This window comes from Tetrahymena thermophila (assembly GCF_000189635.1).
Source record: "Tetrahymena thermophila SB210 genomic scaffold scf_8253891, whole genome shotgun sequence".
Classification (NCBI taxonomy): Eukaryota; Ciliophora; class Oligohymenophorea; order Hymenostomatida; family Tetrahymenidae; genus Tetrahymena; species Tetrahymena thermophila.
The window spans coordinates 163,675-176,164 of NW_002475961.1; the positions used below are offsets into that span (position 1 = coordinate 163,675).

Sequence of the window (12,490 nt, forward strand, 5' to 3'; positions counted from 1 at the left end):
TAAAATGTTAAGAAGAAATTCAATTTTAAATTTTTTAATTTTTAGGTTTATTTTTATGATGGCTTGGAGAACATTCTAAATTTCGGAAACCAGTTATTTATCCATTATCACTTATTGATTGCTATGATGGTATTTTACTAAAAGTTTCTCCTTTAAATCCAAAAATAGCATCTAATTCATATGTTCTATTAGATTGACAGTCTTCGAGTTAGTTGTATTTAAAATTTAATTTTACTTGTTCACTAACAATACTGGTAGCTTATTAATTAATATCAGAAATATTCATGGATAATCTTTATCTCTCTCTTTCTTCTTCATCTTCTTCTTCTTATATTTTAGAAACTTCATTTTTAAATCTACTTTATTTGGATTAAGTTTAAGATAAAATTCCTTCTATATTGCTTTTCTTAGAATCATCTGAGCCTTCTTCTCCTCCACTAACAAGCATTATATTTTATCTTTTTGTAGCTTTTCTTGCTCCACCTCTTACAAATGGCGTACCTTCTCCATTATTAAGTATGCTACCACTACGATTTACTCCAATAATAGAATTGCTTTCTGATTCTTAATATATTTATGCTATCTCTTTGGTATCTTCTTACTGCCTAAATTTATTTAACAAATTTCCTGCTACTCCACCTGAAGCTACTATTCTAGTTCCACCAGTTTTTCTATTTTTCCTTACAAAGTCTTATGGATTGATAGAATTACTTTAATTGTTATTCTAAGTAGTTGGTTTCAATTTATTCAAATGTATAAACAAATTGTGCTTTACATTTGTATGATTTTTTAAGCTTACAATTTTATCTAAAACATATTCAACATTACTGGATGGATAGTAAAAGCTATAATTTTTAAGAGTATCGAAATCCTCAAGTCCGTAAAAATTAGTTTAATTATCAGAACCTTCTATAACAGATTAAGAGACCTATGATGTTTTTCGCCCAGTATGTGTATTTGATCCTAATATTTCTATTATCTTATTCAATAATAACTAGTTTTAGTCATAGCTTATCCTTTTAATATTTTCAAGCACAGATGAGTTTGCCTGGAGAAGAATATTGTTATTATTTTTGAATTCATTAGTTTTTTACATCCCAGCTAAATTATTTGATTTGTATTTATTATTTTATTTACTTAAAGTTTCCAACTTAGAATATTAAGAGCTCAGCTGATTTGTATAGATAGTGGATTCATCTTTCATAGAATTTTGTTTTTTAATCAAATTACTGATAGCATTTATGCATTAAGTAGAATTGCTAATACCACCACTATTAGAATTACCAGTGGTATGCTTTTTAGTAGACTTTCTTTTCGATTCCTATCTTTAAACTTTTGAAATAGACTATCTTTTCTCTATTTTAGTATTTGATGTTGGAATTATTACTGACTGTTGTGGCGCAATCTAATTTTAGCTAAACTAAGATTCTTTGATTTCTTTTGTCCCAGTAGTTGACTGTGATTATAAAGATTTTAAAATAGGTGCAACAGCTTTTCTACTACTAATTATATTATTAGTATCTTTTTAAATATGCAAATACCCTTTTTAATTATATTCGTTATTTTAATTTTCATAATCTATTTCTTCATTTTTTGTTTCCATGGAAAAAACTACAACTTTTTCGTTTTGCGGACCTAAAGGACTCAATTTTTCTGAATCTTCTCCTTATTAATTTTGTAAACTGTTTGAATTTAAAAATCCAAGTTAAACATTTATTTATTAATTTGGTAGAATTTTTTAATTTGAGTTGTTGAGTTACAAGTTACTCTCAGAAAGATTACCTTCATCTTATTTATCCACTTATCTATCAATAGATAATTTTTTAGCATAGTTTAATTACTACAAAAATGATGGTAGTTTAAATCCAATCCTTTATTAACTATCTTTATTTTCTTCTTTTTCTTCTTCATTTTCCTAACTATTTTCATCATCTTCATCATCACTATCTGCAGCTAATTTATTTTCTTCTTCTTCATCAGTATCAAAAAAATCTTCATCACCAAATAATTCATCAATAATCACTGAAAATTATTCTTAAATCTATTCTGCCTTCTCTCTAATATTTGATTTAGCTTTCAAAGAATTTGGAGATTTTAAAAACTTTTTCCTTTCATGTTTCTACCTGTTTTAATGATATCCTGGATAAAAATATTTTTTCAAAAGTAGAAATTTTTTAGGCGTGTAGTGCAGATAGGGGCACTCATTAGCTAAATGCTTTCCATCTTTGCAAGAATAACACTTCATTCCTTTGATTAATAAGTTATAATTCTCTTAAAAATTTGTTTACTTAAATAATTAATGAATTTTACCAATCAATCTGTAGTCGCTTTCATTTAAAATTTTATCTTTAATATAGCAAAATTATTCATAATCTTCTGGGTATTCTTTTAGCAATTCAATAAATTCAGATCTCTTTATATAAATCAAAGTTGTAAAATCTAAAGATTTGACTGATAGAGTTCTTGTTAATCCCGTAAAGAAACCAACTTATCCAAAGCAATCACCGGCTTTTAGCTTCATTATTTGTATAGGCTAGTCAGATTATGAAAGAAATACTTCAACTTAACCTTTTTCTATAAAATATATATTCTAATCTTCAGTAATAGTGTTTTCAATAAGTATGATCTCATCAGGAGTTGCTCTATATTCTTTGATAAGAGGTACACTTCTGCTAATTACTTAATTACTAAAGTTGTTTATAAACACAACTGAATCTTTTAAAACTATATTATTTGCTTCTAATGCTAGCTGATCCCTCAAGTTGTCACTCAACAGACTTTTTATTTTTTCTTCTATCTCTGTATCTCTTTTATTTATTTATTTTAATTGAATAATTTCTTTTAATTCTGAGTTTAAATTTTAACAAATTTAATTATGAGTAATTAAAATAATTTTTAAAAATAGAATGATGAAGTAATAAAAACATAAATAAATTACCTATCTTGTTACTCAGTCCAATAATATTATAAATATTCCCTAATTTAATATTGTAATTCTTTAGAAACTTTTTTCAAGTGCATATAACTGCTTATATTATACATCATTTCATTTATTTACATTTCTTATTTACTCATATTTTCAAATATACTACCAATCTAATTTACTGCATAAGCAAAAACACCACAAGCAACCAACATAGTAAAGATACAAAAGGCGAATTCCCTATTATTTACCTATTAATTAATAAATTAATAATATTTATTAATCTATATTAAATAAACTTCTTTATGATATTCCATTTATCTTTCTATCTTTAAATTTATTAGATAAGAAATTCGAAAAAAAAGAATGATATAAAATATTCAAAAATAAAAAAGTAATAAATTCAAGCGAGTGATTAGTTTGTGGAAATTTGATTGTTTTCGTTAATTTTATTAACAATTTTAACAATTAATAAAATGATAATAATCTTCTTTATTTTTGTTAAAATATAGAAATTTTAAAAGAGATAAATAGTTTAAAGTTAGTAATTGTATCATTGTTTGTAATTAAAGGCGAATCAATTCAAAAAATTACTTAAATAAAAATTACTTTAATTAATTTTGTTAAAAATTATATTTGAGTTGGATAGACTTAATAATTTTAAAACTATTATTATTCTAATTTAAGTTTATCTGAAAAAAATTAATTAAGTGTTTTATTTCGCATTTGATAACTATTAAAGTTATTTTGATACAAACTATTAATTTTAATGTATTTATTTATTTATTAATCTAAACCAGATTCAGATTTTTATATTTTCAATTTAAAAGTTAATTTAAAATTTTAAAAATAAAATTTCATACTAGTTTTGCTTTTTAGTGATTAAAAATGTTAATATGTGAAATAGATAAAGAAATAAATAATTACTGGAACAAAATCGCCATATCCTACAGTAATCATAGTTACGGTAGTAAAATAGTATGATGCAAGATACTATTGATCCCAAGATAAAGTATTGTAATTGTACTTATCAATCCAAACTTGAGAATCCGTGTTATTTGTTAAGGCTAACCACAACCAAATGCAGGAAAAAATATGAGCTACAAATAAAACTCTGAAAAGTAACTTAGCTAAGCGTACCAGCTATTTTTATTTAGGCGAGAGATGGAAGATCTCTTCTACTTTACGAATGATTATTGTAATTCTGTCAACTTTAAGATATTGCAAAAGCATTAAAAGTCCCCAAATACCACTAAGACTAGTTAAAAAACTTTCAATCATCACAGGAATGTTTGAAAGAAAATCAGTAACAAAATGTTTTCTCAAATAATGATACCAAATAAGCTGTCTATCTTTGACAGGTATACCTTTGTCGAAATAAGTAGTATTAAGGCAGATAATATTATCAATTATAAAAAGTACTAATCCTGTGTTGAATAATATATTAGTAATAAAAGTGCCAATACCTAGATTGTAAACTATTTAAAGAGGAATGGCGAAGAAAAAGAGAAGTATAAATATCATCTGTATGACATCCCACAATAAAATAAAAGTATTAGAAGGATTAAAAAGAGGAATCATTTAGAGGATTCTTTCAAAAAAAGCCAAATCATCCTCATCTTTTTTTTAACTAGAATCTCTTATTTAATTATTGCTAACTTCAGGTAGTGCTTAATCCCTAATAACAGTTTTTTGATATTTCGTTAAATGCTTGTTCATATAGGAATGCGTGAATCTAGAAAGTTTTAGTAAAAAGTGTTTTAAACCTAGTAGTTTGATAGCATATTTCTAATTATTGATTTGCTATACTTTAATGAGTGCTTTGTCAACCTTCTTTGTTAAAATATCTTCTCTAATGTCTTTGAAGACTAGTTTGCCATTTTAAAGTTCTACATTATGATTAGAAAAGTCATAAGAAATTCTGTTATCACCAAATTTGCTTTTTGACGTAGATTTAACTCTGTGCGAATCGGAGGTCCCTACGTCTAAATAGTTACTTTTTATATTTAATTAAGTTTAATCGTGTTGCGGTTTGGCTTAATTTTATAATTTAATTGATTGATGCATTAGAGAATTATTTTTTTTCAGAGCTTTAATACTATCTGCCTATCTAAGAGTTATCTATGGATATTCTCCTATACTATTTTAATTTCTCATCGAATATTTATGAGCAAATGAGCTGGCGACTAAACCATTAAGCGTTTACTCGTTTTAATTTAATTAAGAGTTCGAATTATCCTGTATTTATTAATTGCTTGTATCCATCTTTACTTTCTGTCAATTCTAATTCTTCTACTTAACTGATAAACTTAATTTTAAATGATATTGAAGCATTATAATTTGAATACTTAAAATTAATATTTATATTTACATTTTAGAAAGGTCTGTTGGCAATGTAAGCGTTTACTTTGTAAAATAAAATGGGGGTATTGATTATATCTTATAAGTAAACCTGAAAATAAAAAAATAAAAAATTACTATACTTTTTAATTGTTATTTTCTTTTTAATGTAATTTAATCTTATATTCAAAAGAAAATTGAGACCAATCTTTGAATAAGTTAATAAATAATTAATCGCTCCAATATTTAGATGATTGAAATCAACTCTCTTATTGAATTATTCAAAATAAGTTAATCAGAATTTATTTTATTTAAAGAAGTATTACATATAATAGACCAATTAACTCAAATTTCAATTCATTTAGATAATAAGAATGTATGTGTCCCATCAAACTATATAAAAATATTTAAAATCCAAGCTTTTGCTTATTTTGTTTATATTCATAGTAATTAATTTTCGATTTTAATCTCATTTTCTTAATTGGTTGGTCTTATTTTTGATTCTATTATTTATTAAACATTAAAAGATAGTAATTTATCGTATAAATAAAATCGAATCGCTCATTTATTCATCATTTATCAACCAATAAAACTCAAAAAATTTGAATTCTTCAAGTAAAAAAATAAAATATATACTTATAAAGCTATTTATAATTATTAGAAGAATAAATAAAAAGTATATAATTAAATGAAATTAGCTTAAAAATATTAGTAAATATTTAATTATTAAATATTCTACTATACTTTTATTATGATTTTTATGTTATCTGTTTCAGTTAATTCTTATTAAAATATAAATTTTATTTATTTTAAGTAAAATGGATTTTAAAATAATATATAATAATTTGCTATTGTTTTGATAAGAAGCAATAATAATAATAATTACAAACAAAATTAATTTAGATAAAAATTAAAATTCATTTTTGAATTTAAATAAATAAATTAAAAATAGAAAATATTACATACAATATTAGCTTACCACATTATAATAAAAAGTATATATGACAAATGTTATTTTTTAGATAAAGGTACTAAAAAGTTTAAGTTAATTAACAAATACCTTTTTTATAATGAAGATTTACTTTTTATTTGAATTTAGTTTGTAAAAAAAATTTATAATTAATTAATCGATAGTTTTATAATAAAATAGAGAGAAATTTTTCAGTTTTCAGTTAATTATTAGATTTTAATAAATCCAAATTTTAGTAAATTTAATAAACATTGATGACTTTTTATGTTTAAAAAATGAATATATATGAATGTAGGATTGATTATAAATTAATTACGCTATTCTTATTGGCATAAATTTTGGTAAATTTTTTATATTTATTATTTTTATGATAATTATTTGTTTATTTGATTGTCAATTCTTTTGCTTGCTTTAGATTTGTTACTTTGCTTTCAATAGAACTTATGCAGACTAAGACTTGCAGATGCCATCTTTAGAAGGGTATTAAAAATTACTTTTTATCATAGTACTAGTTTGGTTAAGTACAAATTAGCTTGTAGATTTGAAGGAATTCACCATCGCTAAGTTTAAAGTGCTGTTGAAGTTATTGCTTTATTTTCCTATATTAAAGACTTGTGAGTTTTGTACTTATTATGTAAATTACTCACTAGGCTGACGCTGATTAATTATTTAAATTGATTATTTAGGTGAACTTATAGAAGGTAAAAAACCACTTTGTGCATTTGATGAATTGCTAAGATCTTATTAAAATGGTATTTGAATTTATTGCATTTGATGTAGATTGTTTTTATTTGGAAGCTCAATATTTTCAAGAACTGTTTACATAGATTATTTATAAATTTAATTATTTGACAGTTAGCTAAAATCAACTGAGCTATAATGTTGAGGCTCTTATCTCTTTTAATTTGAAATTATTTTTATTTTGCTTACTTCACTGATGTCTTTATTCTAATTTATTCTTCATTTAAAAAATTTTAATTTACTTTTAAGTTTTTTGTAAAAATTACTTTATTTCATTCCTTTTTAGCGAAGATATATCAACTGATTGTTTTACGTTATTGAATGGACTACTTTTATATTCTTAGTTATAAATTGCATTTTATCTTTAATTTGTAAATAAATTGCTATCTTTGCTGCTGCTATCTCCTCTGTTATTACCTTCTAAAATATTATTCTCAATTTAGCCATAGTAAGATTTTTGCCCATAATTTGTATTCTGTAAGTTAGTTGCAGCAGTAGAGTTTGCATAAGAAAAACTCATGGAGGCTTCTCGTTTCCTATCCACTCCAAATTCATTGTTTTTTTTCAATAAAATCGGAGATTACTCAGAATTTACTTTATAATTTAAAAATAAAAAATAAAGTTTAATAATTATGAAAATAAATATAAATTTATGTTTACATTAGCTTTCTTGCAATTTAGAAAGTAAATTTGATGAATTAATAGCATACTACTAAGGAGATCTTTAAAATAATCTTTAACTATGCTATCCTCTGCTTTAAATTAATTTTTTTGGTTCCTAAAATATTGGAATATTTCCTGATAAAATATTTTGTTATCCCTGCTTTACGTTTTATGGATTAAGATTATTCTTGTTAGTTTGGTCAAGCGATTTAACTCTCTGGCTATGAAAGCTATAGTGGTTACCTCCCTTTTTAATTCCTTGAAATTTGTTGAGATTCCTATCTCTAATAATGAGTTTTTTTATAATATTAATTTAGACAATTTAAAATTAATTTTACATATTTTAGTTTTAAGTTTCTTCATGCCTTATTATTGATTGCTTAGGACCAAGAGGAGAGTTATCTTAATTTTACTAAATATTTATTTGCTTTTAAGCTGAATAGCTTTGCGTTAAGTTTGAAATAATCGAGTTACTAAGTGCTTTGTTGTATATGTTATTGTTGATATTGTTGAATTCTTTAATTTAATTGTTTTAAATAGGTGATTAAAGAATTTGATTATCTTTAAGTGGATTAGTAATATTTTCACTATTTTTATCACTATTCTTAGGTTAAACCTAATTTTAACTAGGCGAATAAATTTTATTATCTTAATTGATGTCTTGTTGCTATTCTTATTGAGAAAGCTACTGTGCTTATTATATATTATTTGTATCACTCTATTACGGAGCTTGGTTCTGGATCTCTGATGTACTGTTACCCTATAAAAATTATTTCTTTTTTTCCATATAAAGGAATAGGTCATATAAAAATGAAGAATCTGTCTGCTACTCCTAGTCTTTTTTTTACACTTGTTTACCCTTGTTGTTAGCTAATTTTTCTTGTTGCTTTTGTAAGTATCTCTACAAATACATTTAATTTGTTTACTTTCTTTTTATTTCTTATTGTTAATTCACATTTTGCTATTCTTAAACAACTTAATTTTTAGCTTTCTTTTTGTCAATTTTCTCCTTTTTGAGTCTTTCACTCATTATATCTTTTTATTTTTTCGAGAGAGCATTTTTTGGAATAATATCAAGCAACTCTTCGTCATCTAAATCATCCTAATTGGTTAATTTTATAAAATTTTTTTAAATAAAAATAAAATACATCCACAAAAGAAATTTAATTGAATATAATTTACTTCTGAAGGATTAGAGTCTGATCCTGAGTCAGATTTATTACCGCTTTCTAAAAGCTCTTTGTTTTCAGCTATTTCTTGTATCTAAGAGTGTAAAGTTGAGTTTTGGTCGATGATAAAAGCACCTTTTTAAAATAACCAAGATTTATAAGAAATATAAATTAAAATTTATAGTAAATTAACCTCTGCTATTTTCTTTCTGTGCAGCTTCCTACTAAATTAAATTATACAGATTGATGCAGATATCTCTTCCGATATCAAGATAATCTTAAATTGTAAAATGGTATGCTTTTTTTACTCCTTTAGAAGAAATACTTGTATTTTATTTTGGATTTAAAAGCATCTCTTTGTTTTCTTTTTGTCTGAGTTAAGAAATACTTTCTACATTTTCTTCTTTAGCATTGAAATTATTTTTTTATTACTAAGAAGTCATCTTTTATTCACTTTTTTTATACCCATAAAAAGAAGCTTCTAAGCAAAATACATTAGGAGCTCTCAATTCTTTCCAAAGAGTTATTCTTGCAGTAGATTCTTTGTATTAATCCATGCTGAATCTTGATTCTCCAAAGCTAACTTTAGAATTTATTTTGCTCAGCAAGTAGGGAAAAATTCTGGTTTTTAAAGGATCTTCTCTGTAGCTGCAGCCATAAAAAAATGCCTCCATTCTAAATAAAAAATTTCATTGATCAAGTATAAAAAAGTAAATAAAAAAAAACTTTCGACTGTGACCATGCAAATCTAAAATAAGTTTTGTTTCTCTTTCCGAATGTAATTTTTTTATCATTTCCTTCAAAGAATAAATTGTTGGATGCAATTTCTAATTTCGTTAAAAATTTATATTTAAATGAATGAGTGATTGTTTGTTATTTTTAAATTTCTTTTTTCATAAAATATTTTCATAATTAATTAATATCAATTTAAGCTTTCTAGAAATTTATTATTCAAATTAATTTGAATTTTAGCTTTTATTAATCTTATGAAAACATTTTTTCTTCAAATTAAAACATTTTATGAAAATTTTATTTAATGGTTTTATTAAAAATTGATTAAATCACAAATTAAAAAATAATTAATTATATAATAAAATCTATAAATACTCTATTGGGTCTCTTCCAACGCCTGTTTAAGTCAGCTCCGGCAAGATCACATCTATAGTTTCCATGAATTACTCCATCAGGATTTACCATTGGAACAATCTTAAATATGCATGCATCCCTTAAAAATTCAGCTTCTACAGAATTTCCTAGAAGAAAATCAATTACACCTTTCATCATATATGATCCTCCTGTTTCTCCTGGGTGTTAACGAGCAAATATAACTATTCCTTTTCTGCATCCTCTTTTTTTTGCACTAGTGCTAGTAATAGTAAGTAAATCACATACATTACCAGACAGTGTTAAGCACATATTCTTTTTAGAGATGTGTCTTTTATTTTAAATAATTTATATTTAAAAGAAAAAATTTAATTTATTTTTTACTAGCTTTTTTCTTTGTCATTCATAATTTTATTTAAATCATCTTATAAATCTGAGTAGGTATAAGGATACGAGTGAGCAAAATAAACTGTATCCTAATTATATTAGAAAGTGTAGGAAAACGTTAGAGAGCTATAAAATTTAGACATTCTAAAACCATCTCTGTAAATATTACTTTTGTAATAACGGATATCAAATCCCTCTCTTACCCATTCTGCTCCGCTTTCTTCCATACGCTTTTAACTGAAAACAGCAGGGCATAACCCATCATTAAATAAGGAACCACTCTTAATCTATTTTAATAAAGTTAAAATTTCAATTAAAATTATATTTTTTTATTCAAAAAATAGGATTTATCAACCACAAAATTTGAAATTTTTAATAAAAAACTCTTATTTGTATTTAAAAGTAGATCATCTTTCTTAAAAATTTTTATTCTATTTTTGATTTATGTTTACTTTTGTTAATTTATGGTAAAAAAATAAATTTACTAAATTTAGGATCGTGAAAGTGACTGTTTAGTTCTTTTTAGTATTTTAGACTTTGAAGAAGAACCATTATGTATTTCCTTTGGTATTGATGTCATTTTATAAAATTAATTCGTAGTTATTTTCAGATATTTAGTAGGCTGTAAAGAGGTTACCTGACTCAAATTCAGAAGAGAATATTAAACTTTCTTTTTTGAGATTTTACTATTAGTCATAAAGGTCTGAATTAGGCTTGCTAGAAATTATTAAGCTGTTAATTTGGTTGCAAGAAGATTATTTAACAATTTCGTTTTCATTTACATTCACATTTGAGTTAGAGATATTACAATTTGATAAATTAGAATTTTGTATTTATTAAGAAACATTTATTTAATTCACTTCCGTATTATTTTCGCTAATTGATTAGTTGCTTTTGCAGGAGTTTTAATTCAATTTTGGCTATGATTTATTAGAAGGTGTTTACTAAGAGGCACTCATATTTTAATTATCTATAGCTATTATATCATTTGTTTTCTGTTTTATTTTATAAAGATCTGAGTGTTTTCTTCTCTAAGCATTCTCTTTTATGGTATTTCTTATCTAAAAGTCTTATTTTAACTTTTCCTATAAAAAAACTTTTTTGTCTTAACGAATAAGTTTATTTAACTTGCAAAGGATTGTTGAAAAAAATATAGTATCCTTAATTCTAGTAGGATTTTATAGTAAATTTAAATTTCTATGACGTTCGTAAACTAATTTATCCCTAATTGAATTATGATACTCAAACAGAGTACGAGCTTTTTCTCCATTCAATTTTTCTTATATTTAGTCTATTTATTTAATTGAAACTAAAGGCTCTTCAAACGAATATCTGCCAAATTTACTGAAGCTAGGTAGCTTTCTAAATATTAAATATAAACTTTAATACATAATTTTGTTTAAAAATTATATTAAATTGGAAACCTTTTTAGTTTAAACAAAATAGTCCCCATTTTATATCAAAATGAATTTTTAAAATAATAAAAATTGCTCAAAACATTACTCGAATTGAATATTAATTGCAGTGTATATGTTAAAATCTTCAGAATAAATTTTAGGAGCAAGAGGGTTAGCTGGAGGCAGGAAACTACTTATGTCAACAGATTTTTTAAGAGTGATTACGCTTTTGGCATTTCTATCTTTTTCTTTTAATTCTAACGATTGATTTTTATGAAATATTTTTTTTCCATTAAATTTTGAACTATTAATGATTGAACTCTCTTCATTAGAAAAATGATCTTCGTCATTTTCCTCTTCAAAATCGCTATCTTGATTAACCTTTTACTTCTTCTACTTTTCGATTTATAACATTAATTATATGGGTTCTTATTGTTTATCAGAAAGAGTAGATTAAAGAAGTAAATCTGTAGAACTCCTATAAGATAGTTATTGTTAATCCTACTTCATTTTTAGAGGATTTGTTTCAGCAACCACCAATTTTTGCTGTTGGTGTTAATTTTTTTATTGTTTGTGCTACTTTTATGCAGTTTCTTAGTATTTATTTTCGCTAATTCTATTTTCTATTTATATGGTGTTTAAAAAATATTTTATTTTGAGTTTGCAGTTTAATTTAATTTTTTTTCTTAATATTTATAATTACCTTCATTCATTATTTATAATGTTATTTTCACTTAACTATTTAGAAGTTTAAATATAATTAAACATTAATTCAATCAAATTGTTCCTATCAAAA

At 24.1% G+C, this 12,490-nt stretch overlaps 2 protein-coding genes across 2 annotated transcripts; both read right to left on the minus strand. All coding sequences in view use genetic code 6, as the record gives it.

Moving 5' to 3' along the window:
• Positions 1-19: 19 nt before the first annotated feature.
• TTHERM_00682960 (cation channel family protein) lies at positions 20-5,188 on the minus strand (the record flags this gene model as incomplete). The annotated part of the gene is made up of 4 exons (XM_001027332.2): positions 20-2,247; positions 2,311-2,807; positions 2,939-3,174; positions 3,851-5,188. 4 exons carry the CDS (start codon positions 5,186-5,188, stop codon positions 20-22), a joined length of 4,299 nt encoding a protein of 1,432 aa, XP_001027332.2.
• Positions 5,189-6,626: 1,438 nt separating this feature from the next.
• TTHERM_00682970 (zinc carboxypeptidase family protein) lies at positions 6,627-12,440 on the minus strand (the record flags this gene model as incomplete). The annotated part of the gene is made up of 12 exons (XM_001027333.3): positions 12,398-12,440; positions 11,801-12,317; positions 10,783-11,659; positions 10,295-10,584; positions 9,914-10,241; positions 9,533-9,633; positions 9,000-9,481; positions 8,820-8,941; positions 7,976-8,739; positions 7,635-7,921; positions 7,241-7,568; positions 6,627-7,191 (listed from the first exon to the last, which is right to left on the minus strand). Exons 1-12 carry the CDS (start codon positions 12,405-12,407, stop codon positions 6,627-6,629), a joined length of 4,671 nt encoding a protein of 1,556 aa, XP_001027333.3. The 5' UTR covers positions 12,408-12,440.
• Positions 12,441-12,490: the final 50 nt, after the last annotated feature.